We start from the raw sequence: 12,773 nt of genomic DNA on the forward strand, positions 1-12,773 counted from the left end.
TGGGATCACTGAGTCAAGGTGCTGGAAACTAGCCCGATGCTGCCCATCATGTCCTTCAAAAGGGTTTCTTCCCCTCCTAAAAGCCGCCTCAAACCTACATGAGGCTTCATCCCACCAGAGCAGTGATAGATGCTAAGGTATGTGTGTGACACAAGGGAAGAGGGGAGCCACTGGTCCCCTAGGACAGGTGATGAGCAAATACCCTGCTCTGTCCTCTGCTAGACCAAAGACGCTTCAGACCACTGCACTCAAGCCCTTTATTTGGGTTTTGGCTGCTGAGCTCGTGAAGGACTCGATTTCTCTTTGTCTTCTACAACACAGAGAAGAAAAATCATTAATTTCACCTTGCAATTAGATGGGTGAAAGAGGCCTGACTAGTTTTTATCACTTTCATTGGTAGTGTGAACGCAATATTGCAAACACATCTGGAGCATGTTATATGGGGATGGGAAGGAGACTATTTTATTTAAATTAAAACAAACTTTAAGATTTAAAAAACATTTTCTCCCCATAAAGGACAGTTTTCAAAATGAGATACATGACATGTCATGCATTTCACAAAAGTTCCTTTTGTCTAAATGTTTCTTATCATTTACTTCGAGTAACGTGAACATACAAATTGCCTTTAGTTGTTCTTGCACAAAATTAACTGATTGGCATGCACAAACAGAGTAATTATTCTTTCCCAGAGAAAAACATACAAGTAGATACACTTCTTTGCATGCATTTGATTTTGTAGCAAGCCTACATTTTATAAATAGCAAAACAAAATCCCTTTATAACCTTGCTTCTATTTGTTAACAGGGTTGGGAAGTCAGTTGTCCTTAAACCTCTCTATCTTCACGAACCTCGTCTTGCAACATTTTTTTTAATGTGGATTCTAGTAATTTTCTTTATAACATGTGAAAGATTTATCTTAAATGTGAGAGAAAAATTTTGCAAGGTATTAAATGCTTGTTTAACAGGAGCACTGCAGTCACAAATCTGTATTTGCTTAATTGTCCTGTGAGTTTTCCTTGTCTTACTCTCTGTACCCATTCACTAAATAATTTAAGTTGAAAATATAAGATAACTAGTAGCTTGTTAAAAGAAAACATATCATACACCAGCTCCAGTGCGTTGAGTAAGGATATAATCTTTAAAGTTGGTCGGACATTTTTTAGAAAACTATATTTTTTACAGGAAAGACATGAAAGCTGCAAGAGACCCCCACTACTCATGCAAGAAAGTAAAAAACTTCCCTAGCTCTGATTCTCAAAAAGTTTGAAAGATTTTCAAAAAGTTTAAAAGACCGTCAAAATGTCCCACCTTAACTTCTTTAGACTGAAAAGTGTGAAGAGACTACAATTTAAAGCAGTTTGTATTTCTAAACCTGCGGTTAACTTCCATAAAAAAATGTTAAAACCTTAGAATTAAAAGAACAAAACTCAAGTGAAATATCTGGAAATATCTTAGTTAAACTGCTTCAAACCATCCAAACCCAGGGTTCTACTTTTCCTCGGTAATCAGTCAGTGAAAAACCCCAAAGGCTCGCTTTCATCTTGATTTGGAATGAGAGAAAAATGAAAAATGAAAAAGAAAAAGAGAAACCTCTTTCCAGCCAGGAAACCCTTCCCAGCCCTGCTCTGAGGGAGGCAGGGCGTTCGCCCTTCTTCCATTCCTGCAGATACAGGAGCCTTGCCCAAAGGCACCGGCTGCCAGCCATGCCTCTATCAACACCCCCACCCTCCCCCAATTTTTTGCTTTGGCAAAAGAACAGTTAATTGAGAAACCACTCACGATTTCCCCGGTCGCTATTTTTCCAGGGGTATTGCACTGCATTAAAATGCATTAAAAAGCACCGGGTTTCGGGCAGCGTAAATCCCGGTGCCGTAAGATGCTTTGGAGAAGGCGTTACTCGGGTTTACCTCTCAACCGCCACGCTCTTCTCCGGCAGGACCTCTCCCCGGGGAAGGGGCGAGCTCTCCCCTCGGCTGGCCGCGTGTCCCGTCAGGCGACGACAGCAGGGCTGTGCTTTGGCACGGCTGCGGGCACCGCGCCGGGCGAGGAGGGCGGCCAGCAAAGCGCCCTGGCCAACTGTCCTGTGTCGCACGGGGCACGGCAAACCTTTTCTTTTAAGGTCAGAACCGGTCTGGACCAGAGGAGGGAAACCCTTTCTGTCCCAAAACAACCTTCGGGTTGTCCGGACCCGGCGCTTTCTGGCTGGGTCACAACCCTGGTATCGGGTCTGTCGCAAGCGCGAGCCGTGTTGTGGCAGCACGCGGGTTGTTGAGACTAATAACAGACGGGGCATGCCGGCTCACACCGCCCCGGCCACCCGAAAAACGAGCGAGAACCTTTGAAACCTGCTGTACGCAGAGAGCTATAAACCCACAAAAACATATTTGCAAGCCCTGGCTGGAGGATCAGTCACCAGGGAGGTGGAAAACTTCTGCGCTGTTTCTGGCTGGTTTTTCCTTACTGAAGGCAGCTGGGGAAAGGACAGGGGAACAATGGGAGATTAATGATTTTCCTGCAGCTGGGGGACGGGCTGAGCTGTAGAGCATAGAGAGAGCTGGGAGGGCAGGGGCTCAGTCAGCAGAGCTGCGCTAGCCTGGGGCAATGCTGACAGGGAACTTGATTCTCACCCCTTGAAATAACAAATGCTGTGAGAAAAAGGGGGTTTATAGACTTTTTCCCACTTCGGCTGCTAAAGCGAGGGCTCCCAGAGAGAAATTTTGTCCCTCCTAAAACCAACGGCTTAGCTCCCACCGGGGTCAGAGGAGGCAGGGTTTCATCCTGGTAAATAAGGCTGGCTGGGTCACTCTGAAATCTAGCACCCATAAGAAGTTTTATCTCAAAAGAAGAGCTAATGAAAATGCATGGCTATATGTAAATTGTAAAATAGTGCTAAAAAAAAAAAAAAATCCTTTCTCAGATCTGTTTTTTCAGAGATACCCAGCAGCCCTGACCTGACAAGCCAAAGGGTAAAGCTTGTCCAAGGGAACGATGCCGAAAGGCGAGGAACAGCAGAGAGTTTCCCAGCACAGAGGTTTTCTATTCAAAAGCAACAAAGCATGGCCCCGCTTCGCAAGGTCAGCTAGTGCGAGAGGGCTCCCACCACTTTCTGAAATCTGGCTGCCTCAAGCTGCACGACCCAAAAAGGAGGTATTAAAAATGATAAGGCAATTTTGATGGATGGGCCTAAAGCTTTCATTTTGCTCAGCAACCACCCAGCTGGGCTGGCTGCGGGTCTCCCTGGCCTCCCACCCGCCTCGGCTGCACCACGCTCCTCCCGTACCAGTCACCACCAGTGGTCAGCTCTGCTTTCTCCATCGGTGCTACCAAAGAAAGGGAGTAAAGGTTGATGAAATTCTGCACTTTCTGCTGGGAAATCGGAGCTTCTTTTGGTAAGGCAAAAGTGAAGTCATTGCTGTCGACCGCACGTCCGCCACACAGGGCTGTGGAGAAGCGGGTGTGGGAAAGGAAGGACATTGCCTTCCAGCCCGTGCTATAATGCTGAATAACAGGAGTCATCATTCAGTTCTCAGCTGACATATACTGACACAACAAAATAAAACAACTTCAGGCTAACCCCCCATCTCAGAACCTGCAGCACATTCTTCCCCCCCGGCAAAGCTGTTGTGTTCATTTGATGGTACCAGGATTTGCTTCTGGTTTGGACCTACGCTGCTCTTACACAGCCCCACAGTTACACTCAGCTACTCCCCTACAAGCTGTCGGGGCAGGGGGAGCAGAAGGGTCCCCCAACGCATACTTGATCGCCAAAGCAAGCCACACTACGCCGGCCACTCCAGCCCATTAGCTGAGAAGCAAGCGAACACGGAGCGCGGAGATAAAGCCATCTCTCTTGCCCTTCCCTCCCCCTTTCCCAGGCGGAGGAGAGAAGCAGAAAGCATATCCTATTTCATGCCTCTGGCATGTGGAAGAACGTTATTTTGTAATAATCTTATTATTAAAGATCAGATGATGATGGCTGATGACGAGGCGCCGTTCGGAGGAGCCCCATCAGTGGGTTCATTGTCGGTGCCGGCAGCTCTGCCCGGGCGAGGTGAAGGCAGCCTTTCTCAGGCAGCTCCACGCCGCCTGGTCTCGCGGTCGGTCCCTCGCTGGGGTCTCCAGAGGGACAGCGTGGGGTCACAGCAGGGCCACAGGCTCAACATTTGTCTAATAGCAACCGCAGCCTCGACTGGAAAACACAAAGGGCACGGTTGTGGGGGTTTTTTTAAATGCTAGAGCTGCTTTCCTCTGTGTGACAGAAAGCAGATCCCCTCTCCCCTTCTTTCATTGTGGTTTTGATTTTTTTTTCCTCCATATGCCTAGTTTTAAAAATCAAATCCCCTGCTCACAGGTAGCTTTATCTTAGATGGCCATTTTTTCACATCAGTGAAGATACCAAACAAAACGGCCCCCTCCACGATGGACACATTATTGGCATCAGGCTTAAGGTTTTGAGCTTTTTAAAGCCATTTTGAGGGCATTATAAAGGCTCTTCAGCTTTTTTCAGCTTTATAAAGGCCACCTGGGAGGGAGCTCACCCCACAATACAAAGACAGTGGGTTGCTAACAGACAGACCTGCCCTCCCAACAGATGCCTTTTCTAGAGCTACACTTGGAGATTTTGCTACCTACAAAGCAAGCGTAGGAGATAGATCCACTCCGGTGGCCTCACCAATAGCACAGACCACCTAGCATCCTCCTTGGCATTTAGCACCACGACCTCAAAGGCTGCTCAGAACCCTTGTGAATAATAATTGGGAATTGTTGACTAATCATCAACTTCAGTGTGCCAACACACAGAGCTCAGGGGGGTCCCAAACATGCAACCCTTCCAGCTGGGCTGTCATCACTTTTAGCAGCATGGGGAAGTTTCATGCAGCTGTAGGCGGTTCTGGGATCGGTATCTCAGTATAATCAGTCCACGCTTAGCTCCACCACGCAGAAGGTTTTGCGTGGCTACATGGGATGTTAATTTTTGAGCTCTCTTTCACCAAAGCTCCCTCCTATTGCAGCAGTTAAGCAGAGTAGCACCTCAGGTACGCTGAAATGAGAGTAGGGGTGTAGTTAACCCAACCTCAAGTGTTGTACAGAAAAAAAGGATTTGTCCTCTTGTCACTGATATGCCCAGAGATAATGTACCTGCTCTGCTGTGCTCTCGGGGGTTGTGTGTTTTGCCCTGAGTTAAATGCCGTGCCACAGCTCAGTTGCCATCCTGCTGGTCACTGCTGGGATGGAACAGGATTGGAGCAGCAATCAGCTTCCATTTGGAATTAAAAATACAAATATGTTGCCTATGTAAACAGAAAAAAAAAATATATATAGACTGAGTGTGTACATGTCAGCTAAAGATAATAACTTTGAGAGCCACACCTGGTAGTGATGTGTCAAGGGTAATACCTTGGTCATCAGAGAACCTTAACTGCAAAGCTCCTTGTGGCACAAAATATACCAGATAGTAGGTATTGCCTCTTTCATAATCATCAGGAAAAGCTGACCAGCAGCCCTACACACTGGGGAAGAGTCTCCAAGGGGAGGGATGGGGAAGTACCTAATTTTAGAGTAAACAGACAGAGCCTTGCCTTGAGAACTGCATGGAAACGGGAGCCCATGGAAAGGAATCCCACATCTCTGCTGGTGCTGCAGTTGCTCTCCAGGTACCAGGGCATCCCGGTGGAGACCAGCGTTCATGCGATGCCTGGAAACTGAGCTATGGGAAGGCTTTGGAGAGTCTTATCGCTCCTTGGGCACTCGCAGCACTGAAATATGAATGTGTTACAAAGAAGAAATGAAACAAATCCAAATCCGTGTCAGGAGATGATTTTATAGGGCTCCCATTGTGTCTGAACTTATCAAGCAAAACCTTCATTTCCAAACTGATCCAAAAATCACTGAAGCCAAGCGCAGCCTGTTCGCTGCTTCAGGAGACTTTGGAGCAGGCCCTTTCTGAACCACGGAGGGAATGCATTTTGGAAAGGAAAAGAAGTACATTACGTTAATTGTGCAAAACATTTTCAGCATCCCTTAGAAATGGGCACATTTACCTGCAAGCTGACAAAGAACATTTAGGTAATGGTCAAAATTTGAAAGAGATTTCATTACAAATTGAATCATTCCTGCAATAGCAGAGTAGTTTTTTCTCTTCATTTGCCCTCAAACATTTTGTGCTGCACTCATTTGTACTCATTATTTTTGCAAAATTAACCACCAGGTCAACTTTCAGCAGGAATCGCGGGTGAGAAATTCAGGAGGGAAAGGTGAAGCTGGAAGAAAATGAAGGGCCTTTCCTCAATAAAGAGTTGAATTTTAGTTTTGATGCAACAGAGCACTCAGATAAAAAAACCCCACAAATTAAAGACAACTAGCACGAAAGACACTGAAGCGAGGCAGAGATGATTCATTTCAAGCAACTCTGAGAATTCGGAGCACTTTTACAGCATCTCTCCCCTACTGTGACTGATGTCTACTAAGGCCAAGAGCGATGGGCGCTGGGGTCACGCACCCAGCCTGGCTGCCGGCCGAGCACAACACCCCTCGGGCCACCCCTCGGGTGCCAGCCGAAGGACGGGGCCACGCATGCCCACCCGCAGAGCGGGAGGTGGCTGTCGCAGACTGGCCGGCACAGCCCTAACTCTGCCAGTCCCGGCGGTGTGTTGACATGAAAACAGAGACAAAGTGGGCAAACATGCCCGTTTCAGCTGGTCTGCCTTCATCTGCAGCTCGGAGTGCCCTTTCTCAAGGGGAACCTCTGCTTGCCCCTGTCAGAAGAGAAGAGAAGAGAAGAGAATCATTAAGTTTGGAAAAAACCTCTAAGATCATCGAGTCCAACCAATACCACCATGCCCACTAAACCACGTCCTGAAGTGCCACATCCACGCGTTTTTTGAACACCTCCAGGGATGGTGACTCCACCGCTTCCCTGGGCAGCCTGTTCCAACGCCTGACAACCTTTTCCTGATGCATCATGGAAATCCTGGCAGCTGGAGGGGAGCAGAGTGTTTTCAGCGGTGGTGGGTGGACAGCAGGGAGGACAAGCAGGTTCACCTCACAGAAATGCTGGGCAGGGCTAAGCCTACCTGGGTTTTGCCCTGAAGCTTTGTCCTAAACAAAAGGAGACCAAACCAACCTCACAGTTCTGCATAGCAGCACCCCATTGTATGCAGTTCACCACAGTTCCTGTGGGAAATCTATTATGCCCCTCCCTGCAGATTTCAGCAGTGTGGAGGGAAAAAAAAAAAAAAAAAAGAAAATTTTTAGATACTGTCCATCCTACTAGGATTGCTGCCCTGGACACTTTCCCCCTTGCCTCCCATGAGATGGCTGCACATCCTGAACAAGCCCCAGACAGCTTCGTTCTTACATGAGCACCTGAAGCCATGTGTGACCACTGCTGAAGAGCATCAGCAACCTGCTCCCTGCTGAGCCCACCTCTCCCAGTGCCTTCCTGCCTGATTTAATGCCTGAAGCATTCTCTAACAAGGACATCACGGTAGGACAAAGATAGGAGCAAGCAGAGCCAACAGCCTGGGGAACAGCAGCCATGTGGGGTGCTCGTCAGACCAGTACACCACCACAAGCACTTCAACAGTGTGGCTTTTCCAGCCAGGATTGTAGAAAAAAATCTTGCCTTCCAGCTGATAACATTTTGCTAGCAAAGCTCCTGGTCTGCGGATAGAGCTGCTTTCGGGGAAGGTGCAGTGCCTGGTTTTGCCCATATCATGGAGAAGGTGGCATAACTACAAGAGAAGAAAAAAAAAGCTTTTTCAGCATCACGTTGCCCATGGGCAATAGAGGCAGTGACACAGCTGTGCTCACGGGGCGAGAACGGCAGCAGCTTCTACGTGTGCAGAGGCCCCAATCTTGAACTGATCCCAACCCGTAACTCAACACAGGAGTTGAGTTTCAAACGGTCCCATCCTTAAGGAAAGGCCGTTGTTACTGTGTAATAGCTGTCGGTAGCCTACACCAAGCAACTGGTTGCATTCTATTTCTCTGTGGAAACATGCCCATAAGCCTGTGTTAACCCAATGGCTACTGTATCAGCATAACCAAAGACTGGGTTTTTTTAGGCCTCCACACAGCCCTTCCAAAAAATCATCACCGCTGGGCAGTTTTGGGGGGGGGTGGTGTCAAGCCAACGAACACGCAAAATCAAAGCCCAACAGGGAGACAAATTCTCTACCCTGATACTCCGCTCCTTTCCAATGCTATTAGACCATCTTCGCAGGACCAAAAGGAGACTCCGAAGAAAAAAGCTGCATAGAACCCCGTGGGGAAGGGCTGGCTCTGGAGGCTTTTTCTCCCTCTGGCTGCAGCAGATCTTGGGGAAAAACCTTCAGGCTTGACCTTCAGTGGCCCTCCAGCTGCCTCAGTGCTGGTCCCCACCTCCCGCTGGAGCTGTTTTGGTCAGAGCCCTTCTCTTTCCTCACCCTGTTGTGGCAGGAAAGTTCAAGGTGTCCTGGCAGCCGGCAGCTCCTTTGCTCCACCCTCTGCCCTGCACACCGGCTCTCCGAGCTTTTCGAGGGTTTGCTGGACCAGAGCTGCTGGCGACAGCGATCCGATTGATCTGTGCTGCTCCTCGGGTGGGAGCTGGACCCCCAGCATGAGGCACTTCACCCACGAGCCCTGGGCAGCCTTCGCTGTGCTCTTCTTCACCATCGTGCTCTGGTATTCCTGCTTGGCAGGTACGTTTTTTTTCTTTTATGCTCCAGTTTCTATACCCTGCCTTTTTCCCCCACTCCTCTCAATACCTAAGTATATTGCCCAGTGACAGTAATTAGTTCTTTAAAAACAAGGTGGGGTCCCTTGTCTCATCTAAAAAGTCTAATGATTAATGCTAGTGAGAATTACTTGATGTGATTGATCACAGCGTCTTTCTGAAGAGGTGTGCATTTGCCAGCTATTTACAGATCCACTGTAAATGTGACTGAGCTGCAGGTTGCTCCTCTAAATGGCAAGGAGATAGGGGACCACAGTTACGTGGCCCTCATGTGCTTGCCAAGGCAAGGGACCATTTGAAATACCATCCAAGAGGCTCACTGTAATCCTGTTTAGCTCTTATTAGGGGCTTTTTGCAGGAAATCTGGCTTTGGTGCCCCCTTAATTGGAGAAGTTGCCTAAAAACAGAATGTAAATGAGACCTGTGAGCTGCTCTTTTCCCATCAGGCTACTGCCTGCATTTGTATATCAGCACCACTTGAGACCTGCCAGATGTTTAAAGATGGGTTAGTTTTGACAGCCTGTCCTTTGGGCTGCAAAGTCTATAAACATGAACCAACGCTCTGTATTCTGCAGTGCTTTCTTCTACAGGTCATACAGAGTTTATAATGCTTCTTCCCAGTGCTCCCGTGAGGTACTTATTAACCCAGAAAACAAATTATGGGCTTGGCCAAGGTCATTCAGCAAGCCCTAGCAGAGTCAGAAAGAGAAATGGGGAGTACTCAGACCCTTCCCTGGCGCAGGCTGCCCAGGGACCTGCTGCGTGCCAGCGGCCGTAAGGAAACCTCTGGTCTTGCTGATGGTCGGCCAGCTCAAAATGCAAAGCTGGGCAACAGCGAGTGACCCTAAGTGGGACATCTCCTGCAGGACAACCTCAGTTTATTTGCTGTTACTTGGAAAATACCAAACTCAAAGCAAAGTTTTGGTCAAAGGTCTTGTTCCGTGTTGTTTTCCTTTGCTGAAACTAAACCTGAGCCATTATTTTGAAGTCTTCAGTGAAAGCAAGCTGGAACTGATTTTCTCTCTCTGTCACACTCCAAATTATCAGTGCAGAGTGATGGTTTGACTGGAAATAGTTCTCTCATAGCTTCTGCCTGGTCTGTGCACCAGCAGCGTGTTAAAGCTCCTCCATCTGCATGCAGCAGGAGCCCTTACTCCTGTAGCCTCTCCGGGCTGTTTTTCATGTATCTATCTCTGCAGGGGACCATTTCAGCATGAGATACTTCACCTGGCTGAACTTGAACTGTACTGCTTATAGTGGCCCAGGGGGAGTATTTCTTTGACTCCCTTCCTTCTGCAGCAGGGGACAGGCTGCTGTTAATGCACAGGGACCACGACAACCTGCGCTTTTCCCATGCAGGCATCCTGCAGCTGTCCTTGCATCTGATCCCGCGATGCTGCGAGGTGCATGCTGAAGCTGAGGGGCAAAAGGGGGTTTTAGGAGGACTAAAGAGGCTTTGACCTGTGACACCGTGTACAGATTTGGAGGGCTGGAGATCAGCCACAGAGCTGTGCCAGTGTGCACGTGTGCTCTGATTCTGGGTAGGAAGCAGGATAGAGACAAAGCCTTCGTTGAAGCCCCTGTCCCTCTCCCTCCCTTACTTATTTCTGTATTTTCCAACCTGAGCTGGTTATTGTGCTGGCCTGAACTGGAGCCCAGCCAGGACAGTTTCAGACACAGCTGCACCCGAACTGCAGCAAAGCCAAAGCTTCCCACCGGGGCTGTGGTGGATCTGCCGAGGCTCTGCACGGATGGGCTCAGCCCTCAGCTCTGCCAGACTCCTTTGCACCCTAGAGTTACTGGGATTTTTCTAAGGGCAAAAGGAGGTAGATGTACGGTTTGCTGGCCACAGATCTCCCCATGCCACTGACCGCTCTGTCATTCCAGTCCTTGCTCGTTCTGCCCCTGCAGCTTGGGAAAGGACGGTGATTAATTTGAGCTCTGAACGAATGGCTCACACCAGGGTCATGCTCCGGTAAAGGCACAGAGATTAAACTGCTCCTTAGGGCTGGTGCTAGAGCAGGTCTCTCTAGAGCCTGTGTTGACAGGGGTGGGATGAGAAAACATACCTTGATGCAGCAATATTTAGGGGCAGGAGCTTACTTTCTCCAAGCTGATTCCATCCTACAGACCTCTGCAAGGCTAATGGCTTTCAGATTTTCATGCTTGATGCCCGGTATTGCTTTTCTAATCCAACTTGCCTTTTCTCCTATGCTTTCCTTCTGGCAGCAGCTGAAGATGTCTCCAATGTTTCAACAAGCTCCATGCTCACAACTGAGTACGAAGCACCATGTCTTAGTAAGTCGTCATAAATAGTTACTACCATGATAAAGCCGGGTGAGGAGACTACACAGGTGACTGAGAGGCTGTCCTGGGAAAGGACTTATCTGTTGTCAAGGGTTCCATTGTAGGTGAAACTCTAGGACGCATTTCTAAGACTCCTCCGTTGGCATGCCCAGTATATCATCTTACGTACATTCAGATGGACTCATAGCTTTGAGCAGACTAATTCATAGCTAATTCAATTTGTGCATCCTAAAGCTCTCCACCAGACTGCCTGCCTGTAGGCACAGTGTGGATTCCCAAGAGAGCCTCTTTCCCTCGCCCTGCCAGGTCTTCCCCAAACAGCCAGTCCCAGGCAACCTGAGATGCCACCAGTCCTCCGAGTCATCCTCCGTCCCAAATGCCAAACATCCCCACAGTCCTGCACTTCCCAAATTATAGTGCATGTACCAACAGAAGTATGCTAATGCAAAGCATGGCATAGGGAGCAGCCACCCCTCTCCCTTCTCTAGGCACATACAAAACATGTCTCTCTTGTTGGGAAGAGCTGCTTTCTGCAGTGCAGGACGATTGTAGAGTGTGCACTGAAGGCCAATGCACAGGAACATGGTCCTGCCGGACACACGTGAAGGAGAGCAACTGAGCAGCACGAGCACTTGCCTTTTCCCTGGAAATGTGCAAGAGGCTGGCTGCCCTGCACCAAGCTCGGGAGGCACTCACTTTTCACAGCTGACAAGCTTCATGCATGTCAACACGCAACGCATGTAGCTGCAAGGTGGTTTTGGCTGCCTCAGCTCTCCTGAGTGCTAGGGTTTCACGCTCAGCTTCTATTCCAGCCCAAGGGGTTGAGATACCATGGTCCTCCAGGCTCCCTTTGATATTTCCACATTACCAGCCAGGATGCAGACACAGAGCTGAGTATCTTCACTGTGCCTTTGTAATGGAATAAGTTTGGCAGATAGCTTTAAACAACAGCACAAATGAAACAACTAATGACATATTCCTTAACTGACTTTAGGAAATTGGACTGATTTACACACAAAAAAAAGATGAAAAAGTGCAAGAAAAAATACATGGAATTGTTAAAAATTAGTTCATTTTTAAACACATAAAACAGGGATTCTCCAACAGCGGTGTGTTTTACAGTTGTTACATGCAAGTCGGTTAATGGCCCAGCAGAGAGCAGCCACTGCCTCTATTGTGGGCAGAATTATTGGGTACCTAAACTATTGGAGATCCTGCTGAAGGTGTCTCTGCTAGAGACCCTCTTACTCTTTCACATGAAGATTTCTCTACCCCGGGTTTATTTTTCATTTTAACTAGCTACTTCTATCATACATTTCTAAAACTGACTGAGGAAATGCCAAGTAAGTGTTTTAAAAGATTTCCGTAATGGTGGGCACAGCGGTAAGAGGAGCAGCTCAGGTGTTTGGCCAGACAGGGATGACCGAGTCTTGAAGACATACAGATGAAACGGAATATTGTGATCCCCCACGTTCAGGGCCAGGCTTAGGAGAAAGCTGCCAAGGCAGACTGACACGCCACAGGGCAGACAGTGAAGTCACTTGGTCTCTCACCAGCTCATTTCATTTCTTCGGCACCAGACATGAACTTCTGCACGCAAGCGGCCACGTGCTGCCCGACGGGCATGGACGATTACGGCTGGATCGCAGCAGCCGTCGGCTGGAGCCTCTGGTTTCTGACTCTCATCCTGCTCTGCGTGGACAAGGTCATGAAACTCCGGCCTGACGAACCCAAGTATTTGGTGGCCTGA

At 48.4% G+C, this 12,773-nt stretch overlaps 1 protein-coding gene across 1 annotated transcript; it reads left to right on the top strand.

Annotated features, from left to right (window-relative positions):
* The first annotated feature begins 8,599 nt into the window (after nucleotides 1-8,599).
* On the top strand, nucleotides 8,600-12,773 carry TMEM213 (transmembrane protein 213). The gene is made up of 3 exons (XM_010566274.1): nucleotides 8,600-8,681; nucleotides 10,946-11,014; nucleotides 12,604-12,773. Exons 1-3 carry the CDS (start codon nucleotides 8,600-8,602, stop codon nucleotides 12,771-12,773), a joined length of 321 nt encoding a protein of 106 aa, XP_010564576.1.

The sequence above is a fragment of the Haliaeetus leucocephalus genome, unplaced genomic scaffold, assembly GCF_000737465.1.
Source record: "Haliaeetus leucocephalus isolate CR32 unplaced genomic scaffold, Haliaeetus_leucocephalus-4.0 Scaffold206, whole genome shotgun sequence".
NCBI lineage: Eukaryota > Metazoa > Chordata > Aves > Accipitriformes > Accipitridae > Haliaeetus > Haliaeetus leucocephalus.

What these genes read in the sequence shown, in the direction of transcription:
- TMEM213 (XM_010566274.1), top strand. Translation starts at nt 8,600, where the DNA reads ATGAGGCACTTCACCCACGAGCCCTGGGCAGCCTTCGCTGTGCTCTTC. An exon ending in CTGGTATTCCTGCTTGGCAG is followed by an intron (nt 8,682 to 10,945) that starts GTACGTTTTTTT and finishes TCCTTCTGGCAG; the next exon opens with CAGCTGAAGATGTCTCCAAT. An exon ending in GTACGAAGCACCATGTCTTA is followed by an intron (nt 11,015 to 12,603) that starts GTAAGTCGTCAT and finishes CTTCGGCACCAG; the next exon opens with ACATGAACTTCTGCACGCAA.